Source organism: Rhamphochromis longiceps, linkage group LG5 (genome assembly GCF_057381845.1).
Source record: "Rhamphochromis longiceps isolate RC_006_pf linkage group LG5, R_longiceps_female_GT1.1, whole genome shotgun sequence".
Lineage (NCBI taxonomy): Eukaryota > Metazoa > Chordata > Actinopteri > Cichliformes > Cichlidae > Rhamphochromis > Rhamphochromis longiceps.
The window spans coordinates 7,123,766-7,140,008 of NC_140561.1; the positions used below are offsets into that span (position 1 = coordinate 7,123,766).

At 40.0% G+C, this 16,243-nt stretch overlaps 1 protein-coding gene across 1 annotated transcript; it reads left to right on the forward strand.

Annotated features, from left to right (window-relative positions):
- Nucleotides 1-1,621: 1,621 nt before the first annotated feature.
- On the forward strand, nucleotides 1,622-13,769 carry slc45a3 (solute carrier family 45 member 3). Its single transcript, XM_085407843.1, has 7 exons — nucleotides 1,622-1,811; nucleotides 2,584-2,825; nucleotides 5,866-5,978; nucleotides 6,434-6,903; nucleotides 6,982-7,247; nucleotides 8,515-8,784; nucleotides 11,809-13,769. Exons 1-7 carry the CDS (start codon nucleotides 1,652-1,654, stop codon nucleotides 11,950-11,952), a joined length of 1,665 nt encoding a protein of 554 aa, XP_085263969.1. The 5' UTR covers nucleotides 1,622-1,651; the 3' UTR covers nucleotides 11,953-13,769.
- The last annotated feature ends 2,474 nt before the right edge of the window (nucleotides 13,770-16,243 follow it).

Here is a 16,243-nt window from a genome sequence, read left to right on the forward strand (position 1 = left end):
TTAAAGGAAGAAAACCAGTAGCCACTGCTGACTTTTCAAACAACTTTTGCTGCTCGAAGAGAGATCAAAGGACTTTGATGAGGCAAGTGGAAATAAAAATGCTAGTGGTTTATTGCTTAATGTTTTAGAGTGTGTCTCAGAGAAAGAGGAGCTTCTGGTTTAACAAGTGAGTGAATAACACACATGCACGCACACAGTGTGCCAGATGAAATCATTAGGAAATGAATGAATTATGTGCAATAGCTTACAGTAAGCAGGAGGCATACATACCACAAAGAAACAGACTGTTACATATTAACAAATTATGCAGTTTTCTTTGTCGTTCATTCTCAGGATTTTTAACATTGTGAGAATTCAAAGAGCCATAAGGTGTACTTATAGCAACACTTAAAACCATAATAATCATCTATATCCCTGACACACCTTACATTCTATACCTCTCTACGTCTAACGCCTAAAGGTACTATTCATTTTCCTAAGAAACAACAAAGCGCTTCTAAGGTGTGTGGGAAGGGACATGTCACTTATGGATAGGACGAGCTCAGACTATAGCCTCAAAAGTCCTCAAAACCAGATGATTTTACAGTCATGTTTACACCTTCACTGAAATCTATAGACAATAGTGTAAATGACACTAGACAGCAAGAAACACACTGAAACCACATTTATGGCAATGTTTATAGATTTCTAAGCAGTGATGATACTTCCTAAAAAATGAAAGGAAGTCAGAAAGATCTATCAGGAATAAATACTGAACCAGTTAAAATGATTTTAATTGCCACTAAGCACAAGATTTCTCATTAAAATGACAAATATCCTTTATTAATGTGCGTGACAGAAAAAAACAAGTTGTATTACATTTTTTAACATACAGATACATACAGGTAGTAAAACTAAGCATGTCACCTCCATGTTTTTATTTTACTCCGTTTTCGAAATTCACGAAATTGTTCCTATTAGTTTTTAGAGTTAGAGGTTTTTTTAAGTCTATTTTTTTTTATTTTAGTTAACTAAAAAGTTTTTCACGTGTAGTTTTAGTTTTTAGTTATCTATAAATACCTTGATGCACAGTATTGTTTCAGTCAGTTTCCATCTTGTTCAAAAGTCTAGTTTTTATGTACTTTTTCTTCAGTGTTTCTTTAATTCTAAGTTTAGTTTTAGTTCACAGTGATGGTCTGCCCAACAGAAAATGACTCAGTAGATTGATGTGAGTTGGTGAATGGCTAAAATGGGAGTTGAGGTTTTGCTAATAGATTGAACAAAATGACTTTTCCCCATTTCACATTTAGATATAGAAGGTAATCTTTTTCCAGATTTTACAACGATTTTTTCAGGCTTTGCTGTGCTTTCTTTGAATTATGCAGGAAGACACCACACTGGCAGGTGAAGATGCCGGCCTCTGCTGGGGCGCTAATGGAACCTCAAATAAAAAGGAAACTTAAGAAAGTTGTCTTTGCTGTTCTCTGATGACCGCTTCATTCACAAAGCACATCATGACAAGGAAGCTGTCCAAAACTGATGACCAGCCAAAACCCCTCTGGGAAACCCTTTTGTTTAATAGTTGTCTTTACATTAACTTAATATTTCATATCAGGACTAAAGACATTTGTACATTCAAATAAGTCTCTAAATAAAAAATTGAAGAGCCAAGATGGTTGTGAAAAAGTGGTTTCAGTGTCAGATGTGGAAGTTGTTGCTGGTGAACACTTTATCATGTGGCCTGGAGGTGTGCATGGCTGCCGGGACTGTCTACATCCCACCTCTACTGCTACAGGCCGGCATGGAGGAACGCTACATGACTATGATGCTTGGTAAGTGGAGGGGAAAAAAAATCACATGAGCATTACAATTTTATAGATGTTCCGTTTGTGTGTTTGAAACATCTGTTTGTAGTTTGAAGCACCAGTGCTGACAGTGCATGTCTACAACTACTAACTAGGAAATGTATTCAAATAGCTTCATTTAGTTTTGTCATTATATAATGATTTTTCATTATCAATAGTTTTCATATGTTTTTAAAACTAGCGGATCTTAGGTAGCTTAGTTTCAATAACGACTTTGATCCATGGACAGAATCAAAGATGGGCGTAGCAACTGTGACATCACTTGTTGCTTTGTCAAGTCTTGTTTTTAAGCCTTACATTGAGGTTTTTCACAGTTGCCATATTGGTTGCCTGATAATAATGGTCGTCTCTGGTTTTAAAACTGACAGCATGCAGTTTGATCAAAAACAAGAAAAGCAATAACACTGGAGAACCCCGAGTACTGTGGCTATTCATTAGCAAGATAGCAGAAAGCTAATATTTATTAAGCTAACAAATGGATACACCTAAGTCCTAAGTTAAGCGGAAAAATGTAAATAATGTCTTTCTTGCTAGCTAACTGTCACTGGGCGGGCTGTAAACCTTTCCCAGACTGTTGGTAACTGTAATGTCGTCAGTGCAGATAAAGTACGACTACAACAGAAGTTTAAGTGCATTATACCATAAAAAATAATGACTAGATCCCATCTGATACTTCCCTGGTAAATGATTGAGCTTTAAAGACCACTAAGAAGGTTAACAGGGTCTTTCTTTTTACCAGCTGTGACTCCAGTTTTGGGCTTGATCTTTATACCCATGATCGGCTCAGCTAGTGATTCTTGGAGAGGGCGCTTCGGTCGACGCACGCCCTTTATCTGGATCCTGAGCCTGGGAGTTTTGCTAGGCCTGCAAATAATTCCCCAAGCCAGGCGGCTGACTCTACTGATTTCACCACAGCACCCTCACTGGGTGCAAGCCGGCATGCAGGCTGCAGCTGTGTGCCTTGTCGAGTTCTGCGCACAGGTGAGTAAACTTTACAAGTAAAGTTGTACAAAAATAAAAATTATATACTCAGTTATACTATTAATTCTTATTCTCGTGCTTCTTGGGAACTAGATGAGGGATTAACAGGGATCTCTTCCAGGGGTCCAGTGGTAACCAACATGGATAGAGCACAGTCTCGTGTCCTTTTTTTAAAAATCCTTGACATCAGTTCTTTGCTTTGATGCTTCGTGGATCTGGAGTCTGTTTACACACTCACCCCACGAAGAGCAAAGAGGTGGAGCCATTAGCAAGTCAGTGAGCTAAGGGGTAGAGAAAGAAAATGTTTTTATATTGTTTAAAGCAGCAGTGCTTGTTCCTGTAATCACCATTAAAACCTTTACTGGGAAAAAGCTAGCGGCAGTCCTTCAGAACCTGTTTAACAAGCACTGACGTGAAGAAAAGTAAACTTTGTAGCTGCTCAATCCACCGCTGTTTGTTTTACACTGAAAAGGGAAGCTACAGCTGTTGTAATAAAATATGTAGATGGACTGTTAACCTCTTAAGCCCCAAGCCTACCTGATCTCCTGCCTTTTGCCTCAGTATCAGGGGGCGTTGGGGCTTAAGAGGTTAACTTAAACCATGTTTAAATCAGGCAGCATGCTGAAGGTTGGCAGCAGCCATCCTTTGATACCTGCAGCAAGCAGGGGCGAATCTAAAGTGGGGCATGGGTACTAGATCATACACTATTTCAGTGCGCCCCAGGGTGGCTGTGGCTACAATGTAGCTTGCCATCACCAGTGCGTGAATGGGTGGATGGATGACTGGATATGTAAAGCGCTTTGGGGTCCTTAGGGACTAGTAAAGCGCTATATAAATACAGGCCATTTACCATTTACCATTTATTTCAACACTTTCATAACATTGTTTTTCAGATTTAAAGTGAAATAACATGAAATATATTCATAAAATTATATTAGTATTTTTTAAAAAAAGAAAATACTAGCTTTTTCCCACAGGCCAATAAAAATGCTCATGGAGCAGTAAAACTCTGAGCCACTAACCTGGGGCTGTTAGGCTGGACATTATTAATATCTGCACCCTGAGGCTACGGTATTTTTGAAAACGGAGATTTTCTGTTTTCGTTTTAAAAAATAATCCTGTCCACACGTAAACATAGAAATGAAGGAAAATGCTGCTAGGAACATGCCAAAGCAGCAGGTGGCGCTAGATTCCTAACCGTGCACAGTGTTGGGGAGTAACGGAATACATGTACCGCCGTTACGTATTTAAAATACAAAACATGAGTAACTGTATTCCGTTACAGTTACCGTTTAAAAAGGTGGCATTCAGAATACAGTTACTTTGTTGAAATAAATGGATTGCACTGCGGTACTTTCCTGTTTCACTTTGTCGCGGGTCAGGACTGTTTGGGTTTTGTTTGACAGCTACGTTCTGTTGTTCCAGGCGCCAGCGTTACGGTTGCCATGGTTACAAGGCGACGCTCTCTCTCTCTCTGCGACTGTGTGTTTCCTGGGTGAGAGAGCGCCTTTTCGTTGTTGTTGTTGTTGTGCTAAGCTAACAGGCAGAATGCTACAAGCATAGCTCTAAAGAATGTAGCATCATGGGCAGTGTAGTCCGTGTTGCAGGGAGAATGGACTGCCATACACGTTATGTGTCTGTGAGCGCGAGGAGGGAGAAAAAGGGAAGTGGAAAGGTACGAGTTGTCATCGAGGAAAAACCGGAGCTGGAAGCATGTAAATATAATAATAACCACTGCAGCCAAGAAGAGTGCCTGACGAGCCCAGTTGTAAGTAAGCTATTAAGACTCGACTGTACACCGTGTTCGTGTTTTCCTCCGAAATTAACAAGTTCCGTTGGAGCAGTCTTTCAACGCCTCTCTCTGTCTCTGGCAAGCAGAGTTGACCCACACAACAAAGTAAAGCTATTTTTCGGCTATGAGCCGACAGGGACCCCGCCGTATTAGTCAGAGGTCCCTTTACTACAGTTCGGAGTCGCGGACCTTCAGTAATAGTAATAAATCACACAGCAATAGTACATTCACGTTGTTGTAAAAAGCATGATAATATATTAAGTAATCCAAAGTATGCAGAATACGTTACTGTCATTGAGTAACGTAACGGAATACGTTACAGAATACATTTTGGGGCATGTATTCTGTAATGGAATACATTTTAAAAGTAACCTTCCCAACACTGACCGCAGAAATGTTGGCCAATCAGAAGTCTAGAAGCCTCGGTGGGAAATAGTAAACAAGGCTGGGGCATAGAAGCAGAACCGAGTCTTATGTGTGGAGGGACAGTAACTGTGTGTATATGTAAGCATTTAAACACTGCAGAGAGTACAGTTAACAGTAACAGTATTGTAGAAATTCATTTCACCGAAACAATAACGTGGCGCACAGTGTGACGTCGAAAAAGGCGCACACCTTTGACGCTGCGTTTTCTCCGTTTTTCTCGTCCACACGTAAATGCAAAAATGGAGTTTTCAGAAATATCCACCCTGGCCGGAGTTTTTAAAAATCTCCGTTTTCAGTGACCGAAAACGCCGTTTACGTGTGGACGGAAGGTGCAAACGCATAGAAAAATCTGCGTTTTCAAAAATACCCGGGTACATGTGGACGTAGCCTCAGAATGTCTGTTTTCAACTGCACAAAAAAAACGAGTATTTCAGAATGCTGAAATACTCGTTTTTCTTCATTCCAGCCATCACATACACGTAGGCACACAAACATGTACAATAACACATTCACATGAACACACACCTAATCTACGTCATCCAGCAAATACAGTACAGTCAGAAGAAGATATAGAAGATAGAATATTTTATTGCTAAATTAATCAATTTACTGTATGAGATTCTCTGTCCCGAGGCTAAATTTGTAGTTAATGTAGTTATGAGTGAGTTTTTGTACCCCTAAAATCAAATCTAGACCTTCCTGGTTCACTTAATAACTTTGGCAATTAAACACTTGTATTATTATTTTTTATTTCTGAAAGAATAAGTCTTTGGTTGAGTATCATAATTACATGTATCAGCTAACTCTCAGGTTTCTCCTCAGGCCTGTCTCACCCTACTGCTTGCCCTGCTGTCAGATCTGTTCCCCGGGGAGGAAGAAAACCGAAAAGCATTCTCAGTTAATTCCCTGATGACAAGCCTGGGGGGATGCTTGGGGTAAGCCACTTATTATCTTTTCTTCCTAACTGGTTGTGTCTCATACTTCATTTCAGTTCAGTTATATTTATACAGTGCCAAGTTACCTCAAGGTGCTTTATATTGTAAGGTAAGACCCTACCATAATACAGAGAAAACCCTAAAATTCAGATGAACCCGATAAGTGAGCACTTTGGCGAGAAAGTGGAAAGGAAAAACTCCCTTTTAACAGGAAGAAACCTCCAGCAGAAGCAGATTCAGGGACGGGCAGCCATCTGCTGCAACCGGTTGGGGGTGAGGGGAGAAAGACAGGACAAAGACACATCATTATATTAGCTGTTGTACCTATGGTACAGCTGTATTAATAGTAAGATTTAAAAAAATTCTCCAACAGGCACAATACAGTCACAGCATCCAAGTAAGTGAACAGGCCTAAAAGACCTAATATTTCAACATTTAAAATGTATTTTTTCCAGGTTTTTGCTTCCTTCCGTGGACTGGAGCCAGGTGCCCATAGCAGTATATTTGGGAGGGCAAGAGGCTTTTGTTTACACCCTGCTCACCCTCCTATTTTTTGGCTGCCTCCTCTCCACAACCTGCATCAAGGAGGAAGCAGGAGTCAGAGGAGAGAGGAAGATTCTTGTTCATCCCCCTTTAAAAAGTTTGGGGAGCAGATGCTGCCCGTTCCCCTTCCTACTTCGGCCTCGTTGTTTACGTGATGTGCTGTGTCGACGTGCAGCAGAGGGTCTTTCAATGCTGCATCATTTGTATGCGGTGTGCACACATGTGCCACAGGTCATATGGAGACTTTTTGTGGCAGAGGTGTGTAGTTGGATGGCACTGATGAGTGTCATGCTCTTCTTCGCTGACTTTATGGGGGAGGGATTGTACCAGGGAGTGCCGGGTGCAGATCCAGAATCACAGGAAAGGAAACACTATGATGAAGGTAGGGTAAGTTCTTCCAACCGTTGAAGTCAGTCAGTGAGATTATGTTTTGCATTAAAACCACTTGATTCTTGTCCAGGTGTGCGCATGGCCAGTCTGGCTCTCTTCCTGCAGTGTGCAGTGTCGGTGCTGTGCTCTACGCTAATGGACCGCTGGGTGGCTCTGCTGGGAGCCAAAGTGGTATACACTAGTGGGGTGGCTCTTCTGCTGTTGGCCACCACCGTCATGAGTGTCACAGACAGTGTGATGATGGTCACTGTCATGGCTGCTGTGACGGGGTACACGCTCTGTGTCCTGCAGGTGCTGCCATACACACTGCTGTGTCTCTATCACTCAGACAGAAAGGTTAGTTCTTACTTACACAGTGTGCAGCCTTGTGTTTGATATAGTGGGAAATCTGCAAGAATGAAGAATGAATATTCAGGAAGTCCAGTGTTTGTGAGGAAAAGGATACAAAAAATCTATTAATATTTATCTGTTGGAAATAAGAAGCAACAAAATCAAAAGAAAGAATATGAATATCTGCTCTCAGTCAGGTTGTTCTTTTTAACATCAGCACTGATCCAGAATTTTACATTCGGTGCTTGGCTGCCATTTATAATTAAAGCTTACATTTAGCTCGTAACAGCTCTGTTAAATTTACCATTGCATGCATTTTCCTTTGAGAATTAAACCACTTACAGTCATGGTGAAAAGAAAATGCATCCTTTTAAATCTTAAACGGTAGAACTGACAGAGGGTGTATTGTCTTTTTACTGTATAGCATGGCATCACAGGAACTTGTTGTGGATGCTGCTTCAGCACTTGATGGGTGTATATGCCTGACCTTTTTGGGGTCAGGCATCTTTGGGGCATAATTACCATTGTTACAACAACTAAGAAACCACAAGGCAAGTCAAGTTAGCAGCTAACAGTTAGCATGAGACAAGCTACCTGCCTGCTGTTAACGATTCCTCACCACCAACTTTCTGTTACTACTGGATGTAAATCACAACTGGCTAATCACCATAATTTATATTATTTATTTAATTGCAATTAATATACAATTATAAATAATTGTTTTCCAAATTATTACAAAGGAAGAGACACATCAAAAACTATTTTAAAGCATTTTCTTTTTTATAGCTTCAAATTGGAGCCAGCAATCGGTCCTCAGCAACCCACCTTCAGCTGTTGATTGGTTTTCGCAGCCTTTAATCACACTGTTCAGTCTGGTCAATTATTCAGTCATTAAATCTAGCAGGCTGGACATTGCTAGAATGGTAAATGGACTAGTATTTATATAGTGGTTTTCTACTCAAAGTGCTGTCTTACTACTAGCCCCATTCACCCATTTTCACATGCATTCATACAAGCACCATTTCCTGTGCCTAAGTGCTGGTAATCTAACAGTCACACACACACTACTCTGATGGATGCATCAGGGGCAACCCAGGCTTTAGTATCTTGCTCAAGTTTACTTTGATATTCAGACTATTAAATGACTTATGCTCTGATTAGTAGACACATACATATACCAAGTAAAATCACGAAACATAGCAAGTCCCCCTTACATCAGATGATATTGTTTAGTGATGACAGTGAATGTAATTGGTAACTTTTTCTCTTTAAGATTTTCTTCAAGTCATCCAGACCCAGACCTCTTGAGCGGACTGAAAGTAATGACCCAACACTTGCTAAGCCTGTTCCCTCATGTGGTCCACCTGCTAAGCACCAAGCTGTGGGGCTGATACCTCCTGTGGCAGAGCCCTCTGTTGAGTCGCCACATCTATCACTTTTGGTGGCTGGAGGTGATAGAGCTGAAGCAGACTCCACACAAGTCTCAAACAGAGGGATGGGCTTTGACATGGCAATACTGGAAGGCGCGTACCTTCTCTCCCAGGTATGGGTGGGCAATTGGAGCCGAATTAATTGGTGGTGTACCTGATCTCATTTCATGCGATATAAAGTATATTCAGATCTTCTTTGAACAGCTAATTGCATTTATTGATCAGTTAAGTTAATCAGTTGGAGTTAATCAAGTTAAATTATACCAAATCTCGCCGCTTGGTTGGCTTCTTGAAATACTCCTGGTGTCACTGCCGGACAGTGTTGGGCAAGTTACTTTGAAAAAGTAATTAATTATAGTTACTAGTTATTTCTTCAAAAAAGTAACTGAGCTAGTAACTGAGTTACAAGATTCTAAAAGTAATTAATTACTTGAAAAGTAACTATTGTGTTTCTTAAAAAAATGTTTAACCCTCTGGGGTCCAGGGTATAATTGGCCATTTTTAACTACTTTTGATGTTTCCTCTACATTTCACCTTTAAAAACTCTTTACTTTGCTTGTTTGGTATCATTGTTTTCAGCACAACCTCACGTGTGTGAATTTACAGTTATGTTTTCATTTTGACTGTATTACCACAATTGATCTAAAATCAGACAAAAAACATAAAGTCAGAGTAGAAAAAGTGATTTTTTTACTGTTACAACCACAAACATGTTTATTGAATCATATTTCATAACTTTAAATGCAAATATAAATTGTCAATTTTAAAATCATATGCACAAGTTTTGTAAACAACAAAGTTATTTGAAGCCTTTTACCCTTTTTTAATAACCATTTCAAACTATTTACAGAACAATCAGCTGTTCTGCATTCAATAAGATGCCACACAAATTATTTGTGCCACTCCAAATATTTCTGTCCACTATAAAGGAGAACATCACAGCCTGATACCTGCAGGCCTGACAGCAGGTGCTCCTCTCACTCCTCCTGTTTTTCACCTGGAAACAGCAGTCGCCTCATTGTTCTGACACACAACACAAAACTATCCACAACACTCACACACTAACTACACAAGACAACACATTAACTACACACTCCAAACACGCTAAACGTCACAAATCCCTCACATCTTAAAACTCGCTCTCTCTCTTTTTCTGCTGTCTCTCTCTCTCTCTCCATCACTCTTAAAACTTCCCCCTCTTCCTAAACATCCAAATGTCATGTTGCCATATTATTTTTTGATTGGTCAACATGGTGCATTTTTCCACCAACACGAACGGGCTGTTTTTTGTTTTGTTTTTTTTATTTTTTGCTCATAAGCAGAGAGTGCTCGCTGCGCTGTCCTTAGAAAGTAAACGTGACGAAACTATTGAGGAAAAAATGCAGTGTATATTGTTTATCATGTCTCTGGTTTTACGTGGCCTATCAACACAATTTAAAAACTGGTATATATCACCTTGTTGCTTTGTCATCTTGAAGTGGTCATGTGATTGGCTTACCACGACTACTTTATTCTTCCTCAGTCAAACAGCAGCACTCATGCAATTGTTTTGCCCCCTTTGCTTCTGGTGTTGTGCCAAAAAGTGATCGTCTACAAGAAAGTGATTGCCGTCCACGGTAGCGCGCAGATTGCTTACATAGACAAAAAGAAACGCCGTTAGTAACGCCGCTACTTGTAACGCTGTTATTCTCATCACTGCTGCCGGATGGCTGGTGTGTTTGAGGAGTGGACCCGAAAGTAGATACACAAGGGACAGGACTAAAGTTTAACAAAAAGCGAGCCGTTCATTTAGGCTGATAACTACCACAAAACAAAAGCGCAGGGGTGAGAAACTAAATGATAAACTGAGAAAACTGGGAAAAACTAACGCAGGACATGGAATTCTAACGATAATCATAAATCTAACATGAACATGACCAGAACCTGAGATAACTAAGACTAGAGAAACATCCATGTAGCATGAGGTTAGATGAACAGACAACCCAGCAATGAACAAAGGGAGACAGAGGACTCAAATACACAGAAGCATAATGAGGGAAGTGGAAACGCCTGGGGAACACAGCTGACACAAATGAATACGACGCCACAGGGGAAGCAAAACCAAACACACTGAACACGGAACAAGAGACTGTCAAAATAAAACAGGAAGCATGATGAGACGTAGACTGTGACAACACGAGCTTGACAATAGGACATGGAACATGCAGACATGAAACACAAGGGCATACGAGGGCACGGACATAACTAAAAGTTTTACAATGGGGGTGTCCAAATTCATGGGCTGCATCCTCCTGAGGCCGCATTTGTAGGCTGATTACGTCACAGCGATGCGATGAAGGCTGTCCAAATTCGCAGACTCCTCCGAATGCAGCCGACAAATGCGTCCTCCTTTTTCCCGAATTTGAAGGATGGGTCGGGTGTGTCCTTCGTGGCCCAACCTATCCCAGGATTCATTGCGCAGCCCAGCCAGCCCCCGCAGTCTTTCCATAGTTTATTAAACTCCACCGAGACAGCGGTGACGCAAAACTGAAGGCTAGACCGTCCAATTTCACTACCGGTCTACCCGCCCTTCATAGGAAGGAACAGGAAATGACACCTAAAAAAGGAAGCATGGGTGATAACATTAACTAGACTAAAACCTAACTACTTTATAAACACTAGAACTTAACATTTCTCTAATACCTCATAAGAAGTCAAAAATACAAAACAAACTCAAAATGCTGGATCACAGAGCCCTGACACCTGGGCACTTATTTTGGAAGTCATGCTGAAAGATTATCTTAACTTTCATTTCAATGCTTCAATGCTCCACGGGACGTAAAACCTGATTTTAAAAAGTGAAAAGGTTTTTTTTTTTTTTTTTAACTTTCTTTCCCCCTGGAAGTTAAACTTTTACCATCATCTTTGCTGCTGCAGAATCCTCCCATAGATTTGAATTCAGGATTCTCTGAATACCGTACCTCTCTTTGATAATGTCTCTGCAAATACTTTTAGACAGTTTAATCAGGTCAAGCAATTAAGACAATTTTGCGGTTAACAGAGAGATGAAGATGGGCTATTTTACAACTCAAGAGGACTGCTTTTTAAATTGTGGTCATGCATTTAAAATGCTGCTCTTTTCATCTGCTTACCTGCAGTTGCTGCCAGCCATGTGTCTCGGTTCCATAGTGCAGCTGACTAACAGCGTGAGGGCGTACATGGCCTGCGCCTGCTGCTTCAGCCTGCTGGCTTTGCTCTTTGCCAGAAGAGTTGTCTACAGCCACGCTGACCTCCAGTGTTGATCGAGTCTCCATCAGGAACATCAGCCGACGCAAGAGTCATGTGCTGGAAACAGTGGATCCTGAGTGTTCTCGTGTGGGGGAACACAGAGCATTCTTCAGGTTTTTATAGATATTCAAGGATATAAAGCAGTCACAGAAGAATCATGCTGCCACTTTAAGATCATACCACATGCCAAATGTAGTGTCTTTTTAATACAATAAGGTCCATGAATGCTGTGTTTCCGTCACTCTTATTGTGAGTGAAATGACACAGCACACAGAATAGACTGTATCAAATAACTTTGTTTTTTGTATTCTTGGATAAGGAACGACAGGGAATGATATCCTGCAGTGTGCTGTTGCTAAGAAACAACACTGGAGCCTTGACACTCCTTGTGTGGTGCATTCTGCTGCAGTCTCCTCATCCATATGCTCAGCTTGGCTGCTATGGAGATTCATTTACAGCTAGCATGTAACCTAATTACCCAGTGATTAGAAAGCATGTTTAAAATACCTTCCTTCTGAGCCGTGTGTTCCAGCCGTTTGCGGCCGTAGTGGTTGTAGTCTTACGCATGATGGGCTGAGATAGTATGGTAAAATGAACTCTCCACTCCCTGTCCTTCTGTTGTAGAAGAGGGTGTGGACAGATCAATATTGACTTGAGCTTGAGTTTACAATACATCTGTGCAGTCTTATCTACTCTGAGTCCACGTGTGCATCCAGTATAACCAGGGAGGCTGAAATATTGCACTGATGTCATCTTTCTCATCAAAGTTGTCTGGAAATTGTGCAGCTGAAGGATTCCTTTAAAAGGGACAATGAGCCAGTACCTTGTATTTATTCATGTCATTATCTTGTATTCAGCCATAAGGCCCTAATTTATTGAAGTAGACATGACATGTAATTTGTTGTCAATTAATCAGGAGGCAGCCCAGATTCCCCAGTTCACCACGTGTTTGACTGGCGTGCTGGAAAAGCTGTACTAATCACCATATATATATATAAATTCTTCACCATTGGAGGTTATAGTTTTGAAAATGACACAACTGCGTGTAAAAATGCTCAGCTGGAAATGTTATTGACGCAAAACATGTTTTGTATGTGTCATACTTCTGGGATATATTTAGAGATGGGGTCTTCTGACTGAGATTTTTCTTTTCTTTTTATATTTACATGTGTTTGAGTTGTTTGAGATACTTAATTGCACTAAGTTTATAGGTTATTTGGGAATTCGCTTGGGGGATTTTGTTTTTAAGTTGTCCTAATTGTTTTCTGAATCTTATAGGTTTAAAGAATGGTAGAAGGTTTAAAAAGTCTTACTTTGAAATGTAGCCATGACATGTGAATAAATGTGTTGTTTTACTGGCTTTAATATTTTCCCATTTTAGTCACGTTTAGTGTAAAGATTCATCTTCTGTCTGAGTTCCGTAGCCCTTCCAAACCACCAGAGGGCCCCTTTGCACAACAGAAAAGCTGCACAGCATGAAGTGTAAATTCATGAAGGTATTCTTGCAGGTCAACTTTTATATGTTCATTCTTCTAACAGTGTACATGCATTAACAAATGTGATCTTGATATGTTGAGAGTTTTTTTTAAATAAAAGTTTTATGTCCTCAAAATAATGTGGAATATTACAGCTTTCATGTTGTATTCTAATTTTTGCCTCATAACTTTTGCACTGTCCACTTCCTGCTGTGACAAAACAAATTTCCCACGTGTGGGACTAATAAAGGTTATCTTATCTTATCTTATCTTATCTTTCATGTTGATGGAGTATAAATCAAGGTGTGAAGTTTGGTTTTGCCTAGCAGTGAGAAGGATGCGTTTCATCAGTTCCTCCAAACCATGAAGATCATTCTCAGCACGTCAACACTTTGTGCCGAGATTCTCTCACATCTCCACAAGGAGATGCTTGAACTGCTCAAACACATTTGACTTTAAAATTCTTTTAAAACGTGAACTATGATGTTATTATTAATCTCTTCCTCCCCTCACTCCCAACCAGTCGCAGTAGACGACTGACTCTGGTTCTGCTGGAGGTTTCTTGCTGTTAAAAAGGAGATTTTCCTTCCCACCGTTGCCAAGTGCTTGTTCAAAGGGGGCCATCTGATTGTTGTGCTTTTCTGTGTTATTGTAGGGTCTTTACCTTACAATATAAAGCACCTTGAGCTGTGATTTGGCTCCATATAAATAAAATTGAATTGATAATGTTTATTGTATTATATATTACTAATAACTGTCAGTGTTTCAAAATGCGTATGTGTATTTGGTCTTCAGATTATTTTCTTATAATTAAAGACTTCATCAATGAATAATTTTGTTAAAGAAAACAGAAAATAGTATCTTATGATATATTTATCTTTAAAGTGTTGATTGCAGTCTTACAGCAGACAAATGAACTCAATATAAAAGAAAACTAAGGCCACTTGGGAAGTGATCCAGATCCTCATTATAACTGGAGAAGTTCCACCAAGTTTCATGAAACTGTAGGTCTTGTAGTTTTTGCATGATGGCCATAAGACACACAAACTTAAATACTGAAAACATACCAGAATATAAATCTATGTTTGACACACAGTCCCAGTTCAACACAGGCCTGTCATAGTGTACTTCTGCTGTGAATATTTTAACAGACTTGAATATTAAGATGTAATGGGTCACCTGAGTGATCAGTGGACACTGGTAGTGGATGGAAATCCCTCTTCTCTAATATCCTTTATATCAACACCCCAGTAATGAAACTATTTTTGAGCCACAGAAAGTGATGTAGTGCTGCTGAGCCAAAAATGCAAGTCAGTTTTTGGTGTCTGGAAGAGGCCTGAGCAAGGTTGCAAAGTGAAAACGCATTCCTCTTTCGCTGCATCATTACTGACCTCTGGCAAGCCATTGCTTTTCTGCAGCCACATGAGCTCAGCCACAGCTTGCCCGTCTATGAAATCTTCTGACTTCTCACACTGGAAATGTGTTCTGGAAAACCTGTGTTTGTACCAGCAGAGTTAATCTGACTAACAGCTCGGCCCTTACTTCTCTAATGATGCTTATTGGACAGACTTAGTCATTCAGAGTGCTGTGATCATTATTGGCAAGTTAACGAGACCTGGACTAAGAATGGTCCCAGAAAACAACAGCAACAGAAATTAATTTTAAAAATCAGGGAAGTTCTCCACAGAAAAAGTTTGCATTCTAGAAGAAGGGTTAATCCACATCTGTGTCAGTTTCTTCCTCTTCTGATGCTTTTAATTAACCAGATTCATGGATGACACAAAACTAACTACTCAGGTACATCTTCATCAGCAGCACTGTTGTAATCAAAAGTCTCCGGTATCAGACAAAATGCTGTTGAGAACTAATCCTGTAAGCACACTTCTGTATCGTTGTGTATTTCTTCAGCAGCATAACAGCGCCCCGGTGTGGTCGGCGTGACAATTACAACTTTGCCCTCTCGAATTTTCAATGCACAACACGAAAACATTAATTCATTAACCAGATACATGCTTTGGATCACTAGAGATCCTGCATATAACAACATTTTTTTTAAATCACCTGTAATCATAAATAATCTATTGTGTAATGAGTTAATTGCTTATTCCTTAATGAAACAATAACTAATCTATGTAAATTTGAGGAAAAAAATAGATAAGGTGGTAATAAAATGTTATTTCCGTGTAAACGAAGGTGCAGTAACTTCTGCCAAAGCAGAATTTCTGAAAACTGAAGTCCAAGTTTAGCCAGTTTCATGTCTGCACTCGTAGCTTCATGGCAAATTCGACTGAGTTCAAAAAAACATCCTGACAGGGGAAAAATAAATGTGCAGACTTTGTGTTAGACTTAAAAAACATGGAGAATGAAAATGAAAAGGATGCGACTGTGAAGGCGTGAATGATGGATAATGGAAGTCCTACCTCAGGAGATTTAGATCATCAGGGGCTTCATTTCCTACATTGTGAATTTTTGTGCAGCACTTTGAACCTTTTGCATATCTGTTTATGCCAAATGCCTCTGGCCAGCAGACCTTCTGTGGGGATTTTAAGTTCTTATTCTTTCGCATTTAAGATGATAACTTGCTGAGCCAACGGCGCACATAGGCACAATTTACTCTTCTGTCCTCTTTTGAATGAGACAGTGTGACAGTTCTGCCTGATTTCAGGTAAATTTGGAGCTGCTCGAATGTGCACATATGTCACACGTATCCTGTCATTACATTCATGATGAATTCGTGCACTTTTTACTCATAAACACCTGGACTTCAAGAGCTCAGATGTGAAAGCATCACACATGTCTGTGATTTTAAGGAATCATAGCGAGTTGCTAT

Coding starts and splice junctions, on each gene's coding strand:
- slc45a3 (XM_085407843.1), top strand. CDS start 1,652: ATGGTTGTGAAAAAGTGGTTTCAGTGTCAGATGTGGAAGTTGTTGCTG. Junction 5,979..6,433: donor AGCCTGGGGGGATGCTTGGG/GTAAGCCACTTA, acceptor TATTTTTTCCAG/GTTTTTGCTTCCTTCCGTGG. Junction 8,785..11,808: donor GCGCGTACCTTCTCTCCCAG/GTATGGGTGGGC, acceptor GCTTACCTGCAG/TTGCTGCCAGCCATGTGTCT.